Raw genomic sequence first — 12,565 nt, 5'->3', positions numbered from 1 at the left:
TGGTCCTACATGACACAATCCAGGCCTCTCCTTCATTATTAAATGGGGTTTTAGGACACATTGCAGTGACTCACAAAGGGGCTCTTGCTGCTGTTTCCCTGTTCTTGGCCATCCAGGAGTGATGTTCCTGCTTTGTGTTAAAAAAAAAATAAATTAAAATAAGCCTCAACAGCCCTGCATTTGAATTCATTTCCTTCCATGGCTTTTAGACCTGGCCAGCTGTGTCAGCTGTTAGAGGACAGAGTATCCACACAGAGTTTAGTGAGTTCTGCTCCTGTCACTTCCTTTATTTCCCTGGGAATTCCTGGTCCTGGGTGCCCCTGGGCTGTGTCCCTGTGCCCTCACTGCTGCTGGGACAGGCATGGCTTAGCTGTGTCACCAGCTTGGGGCTGGCTGCTGGCACTTCTGCAGCTGCAGGGACACATCCCATGGCTGGGATCAGCAGATCCATGTGTTGTTCCCTTTGTAAGTTGTGTTAAATAATTCAATTTCCTGGGAGTCATTTGTGTGGTTTTCTCCTTAATTCTTTTCTGCTTTAGAAAATTCCGTGTTCTGGTGAACAGGTGACATACATTTTAACATAAATATGCTTTAAACCACGGGCTGCTTTTGATTTCCTCAGAGCAATGACAATTTTGTCTCCTCTTCTTACAAAAACCATTTGGTCACTCAGCTGAACTCAGTTTTCCCACAATCTGCTCCATGGCAGGGAAGTTGTTTGCTTTCCAGTTTGAACAAGGACAGGCTTTTGGAGTAAAATGAGCCTGGATTTGGCATTCCTGACATTTCCAGTCAAATCTTGATCATCCATGGAGGAGTTTTGAGGCTGAGGATTGGCTGCAGCCCAGCACAGGATGCTCAGGGTGGTGTTGATGTCCTTAGCCCAGGGCTCAGCATTCCCCAGCAGCATCTTGTCCTTCATTGTACAATCCCAGAGCTGAATTTATATCTATTTAGTAAAAATTATATCTGTTTATTAATAATTATATCTATTTAGTATTATTTCTGTCTATCTAGTAATATTTATATTTATTTAGAAATATTTCTATTTAGTAATATTTCTGTCTATTCAGTAATATTCTGTTTGCTTATCTGCCTGACTCTGCCCCTTGAGTGACTGAGACAGAACCAGATCCCCCCTTCCCTGGGTGCTGCTGATGTAACTGAGACCAGTGCTTGCTGGGCTGGGATTTTCTGGAACTGGGAGTACTCTTTGGGAATGCTGATTGCTCCCCAGCCAGCATCCTGCAGGGTGGAAATCAAAGCCCAGGGATTCCTGCTGATTCCTGGCTCTGCTTGCTGAAGGTGCTGCTTGCCCTGGAGCAGTTCAAACTTGGACTTGCAAGCCTCAAATCTCATCATTTATCTGAATTAGAAGCTGATGGAGAGTGGTTATTTGTAATTACTCTGCATGAGAGATGTGTCAGGAGGCAAGGGGAGGGTTAATCCTCCCAGCACAGGACATTGCTCCATCCAAACACCTCAAACCTGCCTGGGCTGTGCTTCAGTGGGGTCCCTGTGCCCTGTTAGCACCTTCCATTCTCCTCCTCACTGCTGCCAGGCTTTTACTCAGCTCTCCATCCTCAGCTCTGCCTTGGGGCTGCTGTTATTAATAGGAATGACATGGGCAATAATCATAATAAGGTGGGAAATGAGATTAATGCCATCCCCTGGGCTCTGCTGCTGCAGCCTGGCTGAGGCCAGGTCAGTTCCTATCTGCCAGGTGAGATCTTCTCAAGGAAGTGGAAATCAATGAAAAATAGAGCAGCCCAGTCCTAAGGAATCTTTCTGTCTGTACTGACTCTCCACATAACATATAGATAAATAAAAGATAGATAAGGCTTCCAACCCAGTGTGGCAGCCTTCCCAGAATATGGGATATGGGAGACTCTCACTCCAATCAGCCTCTTTCAGCTGAAATCCAGTCATTAGTTAAATTCATCAAAGGGCTTGAAAGCAGAAAGGGAAATTCTTTGACTTGTGCTTAACCTTTGGGTGATTGCACCTCTTGAGAGAATGAGCAAATCAAGTGGAACTGCCCTCCCCTGCCAGTGGTGAATGAGCCGTGGGGCCATTCATGAGATTGGGCATTATTCACTTTGTATAATTCCTGAGGAGAGGTTTAAAAATAAACACACCAGCAAAGGGACTCTGGGGAGATTATGCAAGAGCATGAGTGCAGTGGGATGGGCTGGGCTGGTTTTCTTGTGCTCTTCCCTCTGTTCCATCAGCTGAGTGATCCTGTCCTGGCTGGGGAAATCTGTGGGATATGGGACTGAAATGTGGGATGCAGTGTTCCCCTCCTCACTCTGTGCGTTTGGGAGTTCATGGGAATGGATCCCAGCAGAGCTGTGGGGGGATCTGGGAGCTGACAGCAGATTCCCAGTCCCACCAGGAGAAAAATCAGTGGGATATGGGACTGAAATATGGGATGCACTGTTCCCTCCTCACTCTATGGACAGGGGAATTCACAGGAGTGAGTCCCAGTAAAACCATGGGGAGATCTGGGACAGGACAGCAGATTCCCAGCCCCAGCAGGAAAAAATCAATGGGATATGGGGCTGAATCATGGGATGCACTGCTCCCCTCCTCACTCCATGGACATGGCAGTTCACAGGAGTGGATCCCAGCAGATCCATGGAGGGATTTTGGAGCTGACAGCAGGCTCCCAGCCCAGCAGCCTGTGCTGTGCTGCTGCCCCTGGGGCAGTGTGAGCTGCCTTCCCTGCAGGATCACGGGCTCCTGGGGCTCTGCTGTGTCCTGTCCTTCCCCTGAGCATTGATTTCTGTGAACACCAGCCCTGTGTCTCCTTCTCTGAAGCTGTTTGGGCTGCCTCCATTGTGGAAGGGCCTGGTGCACACATTGTGGGAAATGCTATTGTGATTTTACAGGGCTTTTATGTTGTCTGAATAAAGGGCATCTCCGAACAAGAACAATTTGAACAAATGGCATCCACTCACCACATTTCCCCCCCTTCCCCTCACAGCCTGCTCCTATTCCTGCATCCTGCTCCTGTGGAGGAGGACACAGTTTATGTAACTCTGATTTGAAAGGGAACTACCCAGAGCTCTCCTTTTTTACTGTTACAACTCTACTGATGCAGTAATAAATGATCCAACAGAGAAGCACTTTCCTGCCTTAAAGATTATTCATATTCCCAGAGACCATGGTCCTGGAAACTTTGAGGTCCTTGAAATTTTCTGGGGAGATGGTGAATGATGATAGATTTATTTAGGTTTTTTTGGGAATGTGGCTTTTCATAAAGTGAATTTTGGATTAGTGAAAAGCTCTGTGCTGAAAGCTCAGGGTGGAATCTTGTGGGCTTGCAGTGATTATTTATCCCTGGAAGAGGTATGGACAGGTGAGAGTGGTTTGAATGGCCCTTTTGTGCCCATTTCTGTCTCTAGGAGAGCACTAAACCCCTGATTTCTTCTTCAGGTTGGCCCATAAGAAGCCAGTAAGTGTGGATGAGTTGGGAATATTCAGCAAAATGTTTCAGTAGTGGCTGAATTCACTCAAAGATGTTTAATCCTCTCCTGCCTCACTGCAGGCAGGGGCTGAGGTGGAGCAGATGTTCCTGTCCAATTGTGCATCCTGGCTTGGGAAAATGCAGCAGATTGGAGGCAGAGCTCACCCATTCCCCAAAATAATTTTCCAGTTGGTGCTGTCATGTGGAGCTGGAGCCAAGTCTCTGTGCAGGGGCAGGGCTGGGTCATGGCTCAGAGGTTTAAACCCTGCAGAAGTCGTAACCCTGGCTCAGAGGTGACTCTGTGAATGTGCTTTGGGAACCCCAGCTGGAGATCCTGGGCTTTTTTCAGCAGGATGTGCTGTGGATACAGACTGAGAGGAATTCCCCTTCCCTTCCTCTGCTTTGCTGAGGTGGGTTTGCTCCAGACCCACTCCAGTAACAGGGTCAGACAGATGTAACAGGAGCTGTTCCTTTATTCCTTTTACTCTTTATTTTCCTGCTCACTTTGATGGGGGCAGTTTTTTGATCTTGATAAAGGTGCCATGAAGGCCTGGCTGGAAAAGAAAATTGAAAACTCTGGAGTCAAAATCCCACTTTTGAGCACCTTCTGTGTATTCCTTGGAAGCTCCTCTCTGGCATTAATGACACATTAAATCCCTTTGGCTTTGGAAAGTGCAATGGGAGTGGGAGACGGGGGATTTTTGGCCAGATGGACCTTTCTGAGCTTTCCCAGGACAGAGTTCAGCATCCCTGGCACGTGCTGTCAGAGTCCTCTAAACCCCTTTTTTTACTGTTTGCTGTTGTTGTCGTTTTATTTTGGCAGCACCTCTGATGGAATTCTGTATTTCCAGTGGCCACAGTCTGTCCTGGAAGATGGGAAGAGAAAGCAAAATCCTCCCTTGATCAGGAATGGGTTCATTCCTTTCCTCTGGCTTTGCTCTCTATTTTAAAGCACTCACTGTTGTGCTGCAGTGTTGGGATTGTCTTGGAGGAGCATCTGGAGAGGGAGGGTTTGTGACTGAGTTATTGGAGGTTTGCTGTGGGAATTTGTGGGGAAAATCCCTGGGAAGGCTGAGGCTGTGGTCCTGGTTATTCAGGGATAATACACCCTGTTCTTAGTGTGCATGGAATCAGAGAGAGCCCTGTCTTTGTGCCCTTTTCCTTTTCCTCTTTAAATCCACTTGTTTATGGTGCTGGGATGTGGAAGTGGCCCCTCCTCTGTGCCCTGGAATTTCCCTTTGCCCATGGTTTGTTGGAGCAGTGCCTGGTGCCCAGCCCACAAAACATCCCAAGAATTAATCTGCTCTTCAGCCCACTGAGAAAGGTTTTTCTCCACCCCTCAAAGCTCTGCAGGCTCCTGTAAAGCAGGAAACATCATTCTCAAGTCTGTAGTTCCCAAATGCTCCTGGGCATTTCTGCACTGATGTTTGAGGTGAAAGCATTGAGGAATTTTCTCTTTGGGCTCTTTACTTTGAACAAGCAATTCTGACAGGAATAATTGATTTTAATAGCAAGTAGAACTTCCAGCTGGCAGCCAGGCAGTGTTCAGGGGATGTCAGACTCAATGTCCTTGTCACCTGCTGCATTTCTTCTCACTGCTTCTCTTTTCCTATGGCTAGGACACTTTCCAAAATATCTAAGTTCTAATTTTTGTAAATTTACATAGCTAAGATGCTGTGAATTCTTCTGGTGGGCACAGAAAAATAACTTTATCTTCAACAACCTTCACCCTACAGAAAGCTGCTGTGTCTAGGAGAGTGTGCTTTAATATTTGACCATTCCTATAGTGATTATTATTCTTAAATTCCATTCTTTGGTTTTGGCAGTGGCCAAATCATAGATGAGATGAACATTAAGATGTGGGAAATGTAAACTTCTGTCTCAGCCAGTTAAACACAGAGTGATTTCTGGGGCATGATTCACCTGGCTGGAAGGTAGATTGCTGAAATAGCTGGGATGAATCACACTCCAGATGTGTCTCTTTCTCTTCACTGGCTATCAGGGAGTCCAGATGACTCCCTCAGCTGCAGTGTGGGAGAATCTGACTATGGCAGAGAAATTCCTTTCACAGTCTTTGGCTGAATATCTCTGACCACTGCACTAAGCTCAGCTTTAAAGCTCGGAGACATGAACTTTGTGGAGTTGAAAAGCTCCTGTGTTGAATTCTCTGAGAAAATAATATTTCATGCTGACCTTTCTTCAGTTTGTCATCTCCTGCTGCTGCAGATGTCAGGTTCTGTCTCCATAACCCTGCTCTGAGAGAGCTGGATGGCTCCACAGATGCAGCAAGATGTCTTGCAAGATAAATTAAACTGGATCTTTTCATTTTAAGCCCTGACATTTTCTCAATGGGCTCAGCACGTGGGATGGATGGAACTCCAGCTCTTGCCGTCCTTTTGGTGCAGGCTGAGCTGGATTTGTGTTCCAAAAGGGCAAGACTTGCTTGCAGGATTCCTGGGGTGTGGATCCCTTCCTTGGGCTGAGGGCAAGGAGCAGGGCATGGGCAGGACTGATCAGTGAGAACCAAGCACTTGGAGTCTTTCCCTTGAGATGAAGCACCTTGCAAAGCTCCTGGAAGCACCTTCCAGACCTGTGGGACAGCACAGCAAGGCCAAGTGTGACCCCCTGTCCCTTGGTGTCTGTCCTGGTTTGAAGGACAGGTATCTGCCAATAAAGGCAGAAGCTTCTCTTTGAAATTGAGAATGTAAATCCCCTCCCTCCAAATTATTATAATTTTGAAATTAATAGGCTCTCAGGCAAAGATATGGGAATTAGGAATAACAGGTCTTTACTAGAAAAATTAAAATAGAAATGCAGTATTACAAAGAACAATCCCAAACCCTGCCAGAGTCAGAATCCAAGCTGACACCCGTCAGTCAGTCAGGGTGGTGGCAGCAGTCCCATTCAATGGTGGCTGCATCCTCCTGCAGTGGCAGATGTGGTTCAGCTGGAGCAGTGCTCCTGGAGAAGGTGCAGTTTCCTCTGAAGGTGCAGGGATGATGTGGAAGGGTCTGGTTTTCCTCTGGAATGCAGTGGAGAGAAGGTTCCTTGGTGTCTAAAATCTGAGTTTTTCTCTGGGTAGGAAAGGCTTGGCTCCTGCCCTGGCTGGAGCATCTCCCAGTGGGATGATGGAATTTTATCAGTCATGCCCTGGGACTCAGTGGCCATGAACAGGAGATATCTGCTGGAGGGAGGATGGGCTGTGGGAAGATAAAGATGATTGCCCAGCTGGTTTAAAGATGGCCCATTAGCAGAGAATATGTGCCAGGAGATCAGGGGCACTGCCCCAGCTGGTTTAACAGATGGGAACAGAATCCACATTTCTGGCCACATCAACCCAACACAGTGTCCCTCTGCCAGCCCTCACCCTGGCCTTGCCCTGCTCCTCACAGCTGGGGTTTGTGCCTCAAGCTCAGGAATGGATTTTTGCAAAGTAGGCTGGGAGAGTTTGAAGCACAGTCTCTCTGAAGTTTGGGCTGGGTGACGTTTCTGTGGCAGTTTGTGCCCAGAACTGGCTGTGTGTGAAGTGACAGCAGAGGCTCTGTCAGCTGAAGCAGAAGCAGCAGGAACACGGCTCCTGCGTAATAGCTCTGTTCCTGGTTCCTCATCAGTGCAAAAGGGACTAAAATACCCAATGGCATTAACAAAAGGAACAAGTGTCAGGCCAACCCGATTCATTTTTTGACAAGAAAACTGATTTTGGAGCCAAAGAGAACGTACTCTGCTGCATTTGCTGAGAGGAGATGAATGCAGGATGGCTGTGAGCCACGGGTGGGAGGTGGCTGTGGGATAAGGGGGACGTGGGGTATTACTGGGAGATCTCTCTGAATAAATATTTCATGCTGTTCCACAGATCTCTGGTAATGTCCCTTTGGGAATACTATTTGCAATTCTGGTCATCTGTGTTTCAGAAAAATGAAGGCAGGGTACATGGAAGCCTGAAATGCCTGGGGGAAGGAAAAGCTGGGGGATGGAAGGGCAGAACTTCTTACCTGGGAAACCACACCTGGACAGCATCCGTAAATATGGCAGAGGGGTGAGGAGAAGAGCTCGGCCCTGGCAGAAGAACAGATAAATGGCACCTGGTCTCAAATGTAGCATGGAGTTTCTTCAAGTCTCATCCCTTCCAAATGTGTCCTGGGTTCACTGTGCTATAAACTGATCCCTATTTCTGAGAGCATCCAGGAACCTGGGCTGGGAGCAGAGCAAGGGGTTGTGAGGAGCACACACACCTCTGAGCATCCAGCTGTTGCACTGGGATCAGCAGTCAGTCTCTCTGACTGTTCCTTCTCCAGATGTGGCTCCTCTGCTTTGCTCTGGGGTGAGCTGAGGGTCCATCCCTGTCTGACTGCAGCTGCTGCTAGTTTGGGTGGGAGCCTCTGGTGCCCTCCAGCTCTGTCTCAAAAGCAGGTGTGGGATAACCCCTCACTGAATTATCAGCCGTCACCTGGGGGCTTGTTCTGTGCCTTGGTTTTCTGCCTGCTGTCCCAGGACATTGTGTGGACAGTCACCTGTGTGACACACAAAGGGCACAGGTTTCTTCTGCAGCTGATTGTGAATTAGAAGGGACAATTTGTCAGAGTGAAAGTGGGAGGAACACAGCTTAGCTTTACTGCCCACTGACTGCATCCATCTGGGTTTTGAGGATGAAAGGCACTGCCAGGTTAAGCCCTGAAGGTCTTGCTGCTTTGTGTGACTGTCTCTACAACTGAAGGGCTGGAACTGCAGCTCTGCCTGTCCCAAACCCAAGGAGATCAGATTTTAAAGCAAGCCAGTCGAAGGCAAATGGTAAATCAGTCTAATCTGTTGACTGGATTGTCTGCACGACTTCAGTGTTCTCTGTTGATGCTGAAGACCTGAAGCTGTGCTAGAAGGTCTCTTCAGGTTCTCACTGTGCAGGCAGTGATTAACAGGGGTTTGGGGAATCCAGGCTTCAATTAGCAGGGTTATTGTGTGTGTGCTTTGTGTTCCTCCCTGAGCTGAGGGGCACTGGCTCACAGAGCCTCCCCGCAACAAGGGCAGGAGTGGTCACAGCTCTGTCCCTGTGAGCTCAGACTGGCACTTGGAGGGGGGGAGCCCAAGCCCATGGTCAGGGTGTTTCAGTGGCAGAACTAATCAACAAGGCCCAGGATGGCTCTCACAGACTGATGGGCAAATGGGGAAAATCTGTATTTTCTGGGGCAGCCTCAATGCTCAGCACAGAATTTCTGTAGTGGGTGAGACATAAACATAATGTATTACTCTGGTAAAAAACACACAGCTGTCAGTCAGAGGGACAGAGGTGTCCTGGGCATGGATGGATGCCTAGTGGTGGGGTTGAGATGGATTTTGGTGTGGTTGGGATGATCCCTGCTGCCAGCATGGAGCAGGAGTTTCATATCTGTCACAGAGGACACCTGGGCTGTGCTGGTGCAGGAGCCGGCTTCAGGAGCTCCACAGGCAGAGATGTTCCCAAGACACCAGGCTGAGCCCATGCAGTGTCCAGGGTCCAGGACCTGCTCCTTACAGGCTGTGCCCACAGCCAGGAGCAGCAAGGTCGCTGTGTGCAGAGCTTGGGCTGGGCTGGGCTGTGCCAGAATTGAGGGGTGTCAGTACATCACCAGCACTGAAATGGGCAGCCTCCAGTTTCAAAAAAATTCTAATTCTAATTCCAATTCTAATTCTAATTTTAGTTCTAAATTTCTGATTACATGCACTAACTTTGCTTGGATCTGCCCCAAACCCTCTGACATTTCCAACGAAGTGAAAATCCCTTTGCAGGACACCGCCGCTTGTTTTTGCTGTTTTTTGGGAAGTGTGCATTGTGCCAGTGGAATTGTCCCTGCCAGATGTGCATGTGTGGAGGTGGCAGGGGAGCTGCCAGGCCCTGGGGGGACACAGGACACAGCACCTGGAGCTTGCCTGGCATGGTTGGGAGCAGGACGAGGGCAGTGGGAATGCCCAAAACCGCGGTGGAATTGCCACAGAGATTTTTGGCAATTTGACATGAGCTTTGCTGCGTGTGCTGCTGTGCATGTGCGAGCTGGGGCTGCATGCACTCAATCCCTGACTGTGCTTTTCTCTCCCCAAGCTGATCAGTGGTGGCTCCATTGTCAGTGCTGAGGCAGTATGGGATCACGTCACCATGGCCAACCGGGAGTTGGCGTTTAAAGCAGGAGACGTCATCAAGGTCCTGGATGCTTCCAACAAGGACTGGTGGTGGGGTCAGATCGACGATGAGGAGGGATGGTTTCCCGCCAGCTTCGTGAGGGTGAGTGATTCTCTGCTTTTTACACCTCTAAGGAATCACTGCTGGTGCTCAGGGCATCAAGAACTGAGCTCTTCCTCACTTTTTACCTGTGTGTTCTCATGATGCTGATTCTCACTTCTTTGCTGCTTTGTGTCCAAAAGATGGGGAGCAAAGAAGGTTTCTGCTTGTTGCTGCCTCCCCAGCACACAATTTTTTCCACTCTGGTGCAGCTCTTGTGTCTCCTCTAAGTCTGACCAATTCCAAGAGTAAGAAATCCATGACTGGAGCTGGAGCTGGGGCTGGGCTGCCCAAAAACATTAATGCTGTTACTGTGGCCTGGGATAACAAATTGTGTTTGGTATTTTGAGCCTGACCCTGCAGCCAGTGGTGGCAACAAGTCTGGAAAATGGATTTGTGTCAGGTGTGATTGAGGTGAAAACCTTCTTGCAGAAACACTCTCACCTGTGCCACAAACACATCTCCTGTGTGCTGCAGCTGGAAAGGCTGAATGAGAACAACCTCCTTTTGTTTGCTTAATTTAAACACTGAAATATTCTGGGCCAGTTTAACCTCTCAGTGCACTGACCAGTGCTGACTTCTTTGTGGTTCTGGGGAAAGGATTTAACAGCCTTTGGTGTGGTGTCACAAACAAACTGTCCATGAGAGGTTTAAGAGCAGTCTGGAGAACACTGTCCTGTTTTTTAAAAACACCAAAAACCCAAATGAACCAGTGTCTTTAGGGCCCCTACCCATTGTCTTGGCTGAATTCCCTATCTCTCCCTGCACTTTTCAAAGGCTGGGAGGATGGTTTTACAAACCATGGGGAACAAAGGAGAGAGAAATCAGTGGATCCCAGAGAAATGTCTGGAACAAATCCTGGATCCTCATCCTTGGTGCTGAGGGTCACAACAGCCTGACCAAGCAGGTTTTTTGCCTGTTCTCTCCAGTATTCCAGTGAGACAAGTCCTTCCATCAGCTCTGCAGGAGGTTGGCTTGGCTGTTCCATTTGGGAATCACTTGTTGAGGGCAGGCAGGGACCAGTCACTTGCCCCTGCCCCATCCAGAGGGGAGCAATGCCTGGCTGTGCTGCCTTAATGAGAATTAATATTTAAAAACAGGAATCCTGGCCCATTTTGTCTGCAGGTCTTGAAGGGTGGCTGGGGGGAAAGATTTGCCCCTTAGGTTTCCAAAGGAGCTGAATAAGAAATGAAAGAACTGTGAGAAGAGCAGATGATCACCACATCTTGAGGAGGCTGCGTTTTTCTCTGTTGTACTTTGAGCCCTGATTTTTAAAGATCATGCCAGAAAACTGCCTGATTTAGTCTGGGTGGTTCTAGTTTTACTTGCAAAATAATTGCTTTTCTTTATAGCTGTTATTTCTCTTCTGCAAGCCCAGTAGGAAAAAGGAACAATATGTTGCATAGAATATGAATAGCATTCAAGTGAGAGATGTCAGACACACCAGTCAGGTATAAAGCCAAATGGGATTAATTTCAGGATATTTTAGACTTCAGGCCTCTTGTAAGGACTAACAGGAGTGCAGGAGAAGATCACTGCACAGTTGGGTTCCTCTCAAAGTCCTTTGAATCACTTCTGAGGACAAAACTGGGCTGGGAACCCAGTTTGCAATGAGATGTCTGACGCTTCTTGCTCTCCAGCCAGATCATCTGAAAACCTTTGGCAAAGCATTTGGCACTCATGAAATCTCATAGCAGGGAATTTCACATTTGCAAGTGGAGAGGAAAACAGGAACCTGCTGATTCCCTTGGCCTCCTTTACATGACAGCCAGGGGTAGCAAAGAAAAAATGCTCCTGAATTCCCTGCACACGCAGCAATTGTTGTCTCCCTGCTCACACCTGCACTAATCCTCTTAGCAGGAAGGTGAGGAGAGGAAACCACAGAGGTTTGGGAGCTCAGGAACTTTCAAGGAGAAACTGGATGATAAAGCAATGTTGTTTTAGGGGAAGAAAAAGCCCAGCATAGAAATAAAATTTGGAGGCATCAGGGAATGGTGGATGGTTTCTGCAGCGAGCTGCTGCACTCAGGGAGAAGGTTATGAAAACCCCTAAGTCAGAAAGGTGGATAAGAACTCCAGAACTAAATTTAAAACCCAGCCACGAGCTGGGTTTAGACAGATGAAGGTGTCTGTGGTGTATTTTAGTGCCTGTTCTGAGCACACTGGACACCCACAGGGTGTCTTTGAACATCCTGTCAACTTCCAGTGGTCTGACTGGTTGGAGGTACAGCTGGGAAAAAAAAAACAAAAAACCAGCAGCAATTTCAAACAAGATTTCACATTCTTGTGGTGGTAATGCCACTTTTTTTTTTTTTTTTTTCCCTCTGTGGATGGCAGAGCCTTGGGCTGTCTGTGCACCGTGGGCTACAGATGAGTTTTTGCATAACCAGCACATTGACACTGGCTCAGAAAAACAGGCTCAGTGTTGGGAGGGAGGGATTTATAGCAGAGAATAACAGTCCAGGGCTGCCCCTGGATCCATTGTTGTACCTTAATGTCTCCTTTAGAAAGCACAGAAAGCCTCAAAACAAAGTTTTGATTGCAGAGCCCCTCATCAAAGCTCCAAAACAGCCCAGGTGAGACACTCGAAACACAGGAAATCAAATGGCTTCGTGTTTGGGCTCTGACATAGTTCCACTGCAGAGAAATAAAAAGAATACCTCTTATGCATGCTGTGCAGTGGAATGTTTCCTCAGAGATGTGGCAGAGTGCCCCTGTCCTGGGCAGAGAGGGGGATTTATTCCTGTAAAGCTCTCCTTAGTCTCTTTGGATACCAGACTGAGCTTGCAGAATATATTTCTTCTCACCTCAGCAATGCTGAGTCTCCCTTCCTTATGTTACTAAGCCAAG

The 12,565-nt window shown here is 47.9% G+C and overlaps 1 protein-coding gene across 14 annotated transcripts in view; it reads left to right on the top strand.

Moving 5' to 3' along the window:
- The window catches only part of ARHGEF9 (Cdc42 guanine nucleotide exchange factor 9), a 194,598-nt gene that overhangs the window by 124,779 nt on the left and 57,254 nt on the right, over positions 1-12,565 (top strand). For all 14 annotated transcript variants that reach the window (XM_079318948.1, XM_079318955.1, XM_079318953.1 and 11 more), the window contains one exon: positions 9,540-9,719. In XM_079318948.1, coding sequence (XP_079175074.1) covers positions 9,594-9,719 — 126 coding nt within the window. In that variant the 5' untranslated portion in view covers positions 9,540-9,593. The remainder of the gene's footprint in view (positions 1-9,539; positions 9,720-12,565) is intronic.

Source organism: Erithacus rubecula (genome assembly GCF_903797595.1).
Source record: "Erithacus rubecula genome assembly, chromosome: 15".
NCBI lineage: Eukaryota > Metazoa > Chordata > Aves > Passeriformes > Muscicapidae > Erithacus > Erithacus rubecula.
Note: the sequence above shows the minus strand (reverse complement) of the source record. Positions and strands in the feature narration are given on the sequence as shown.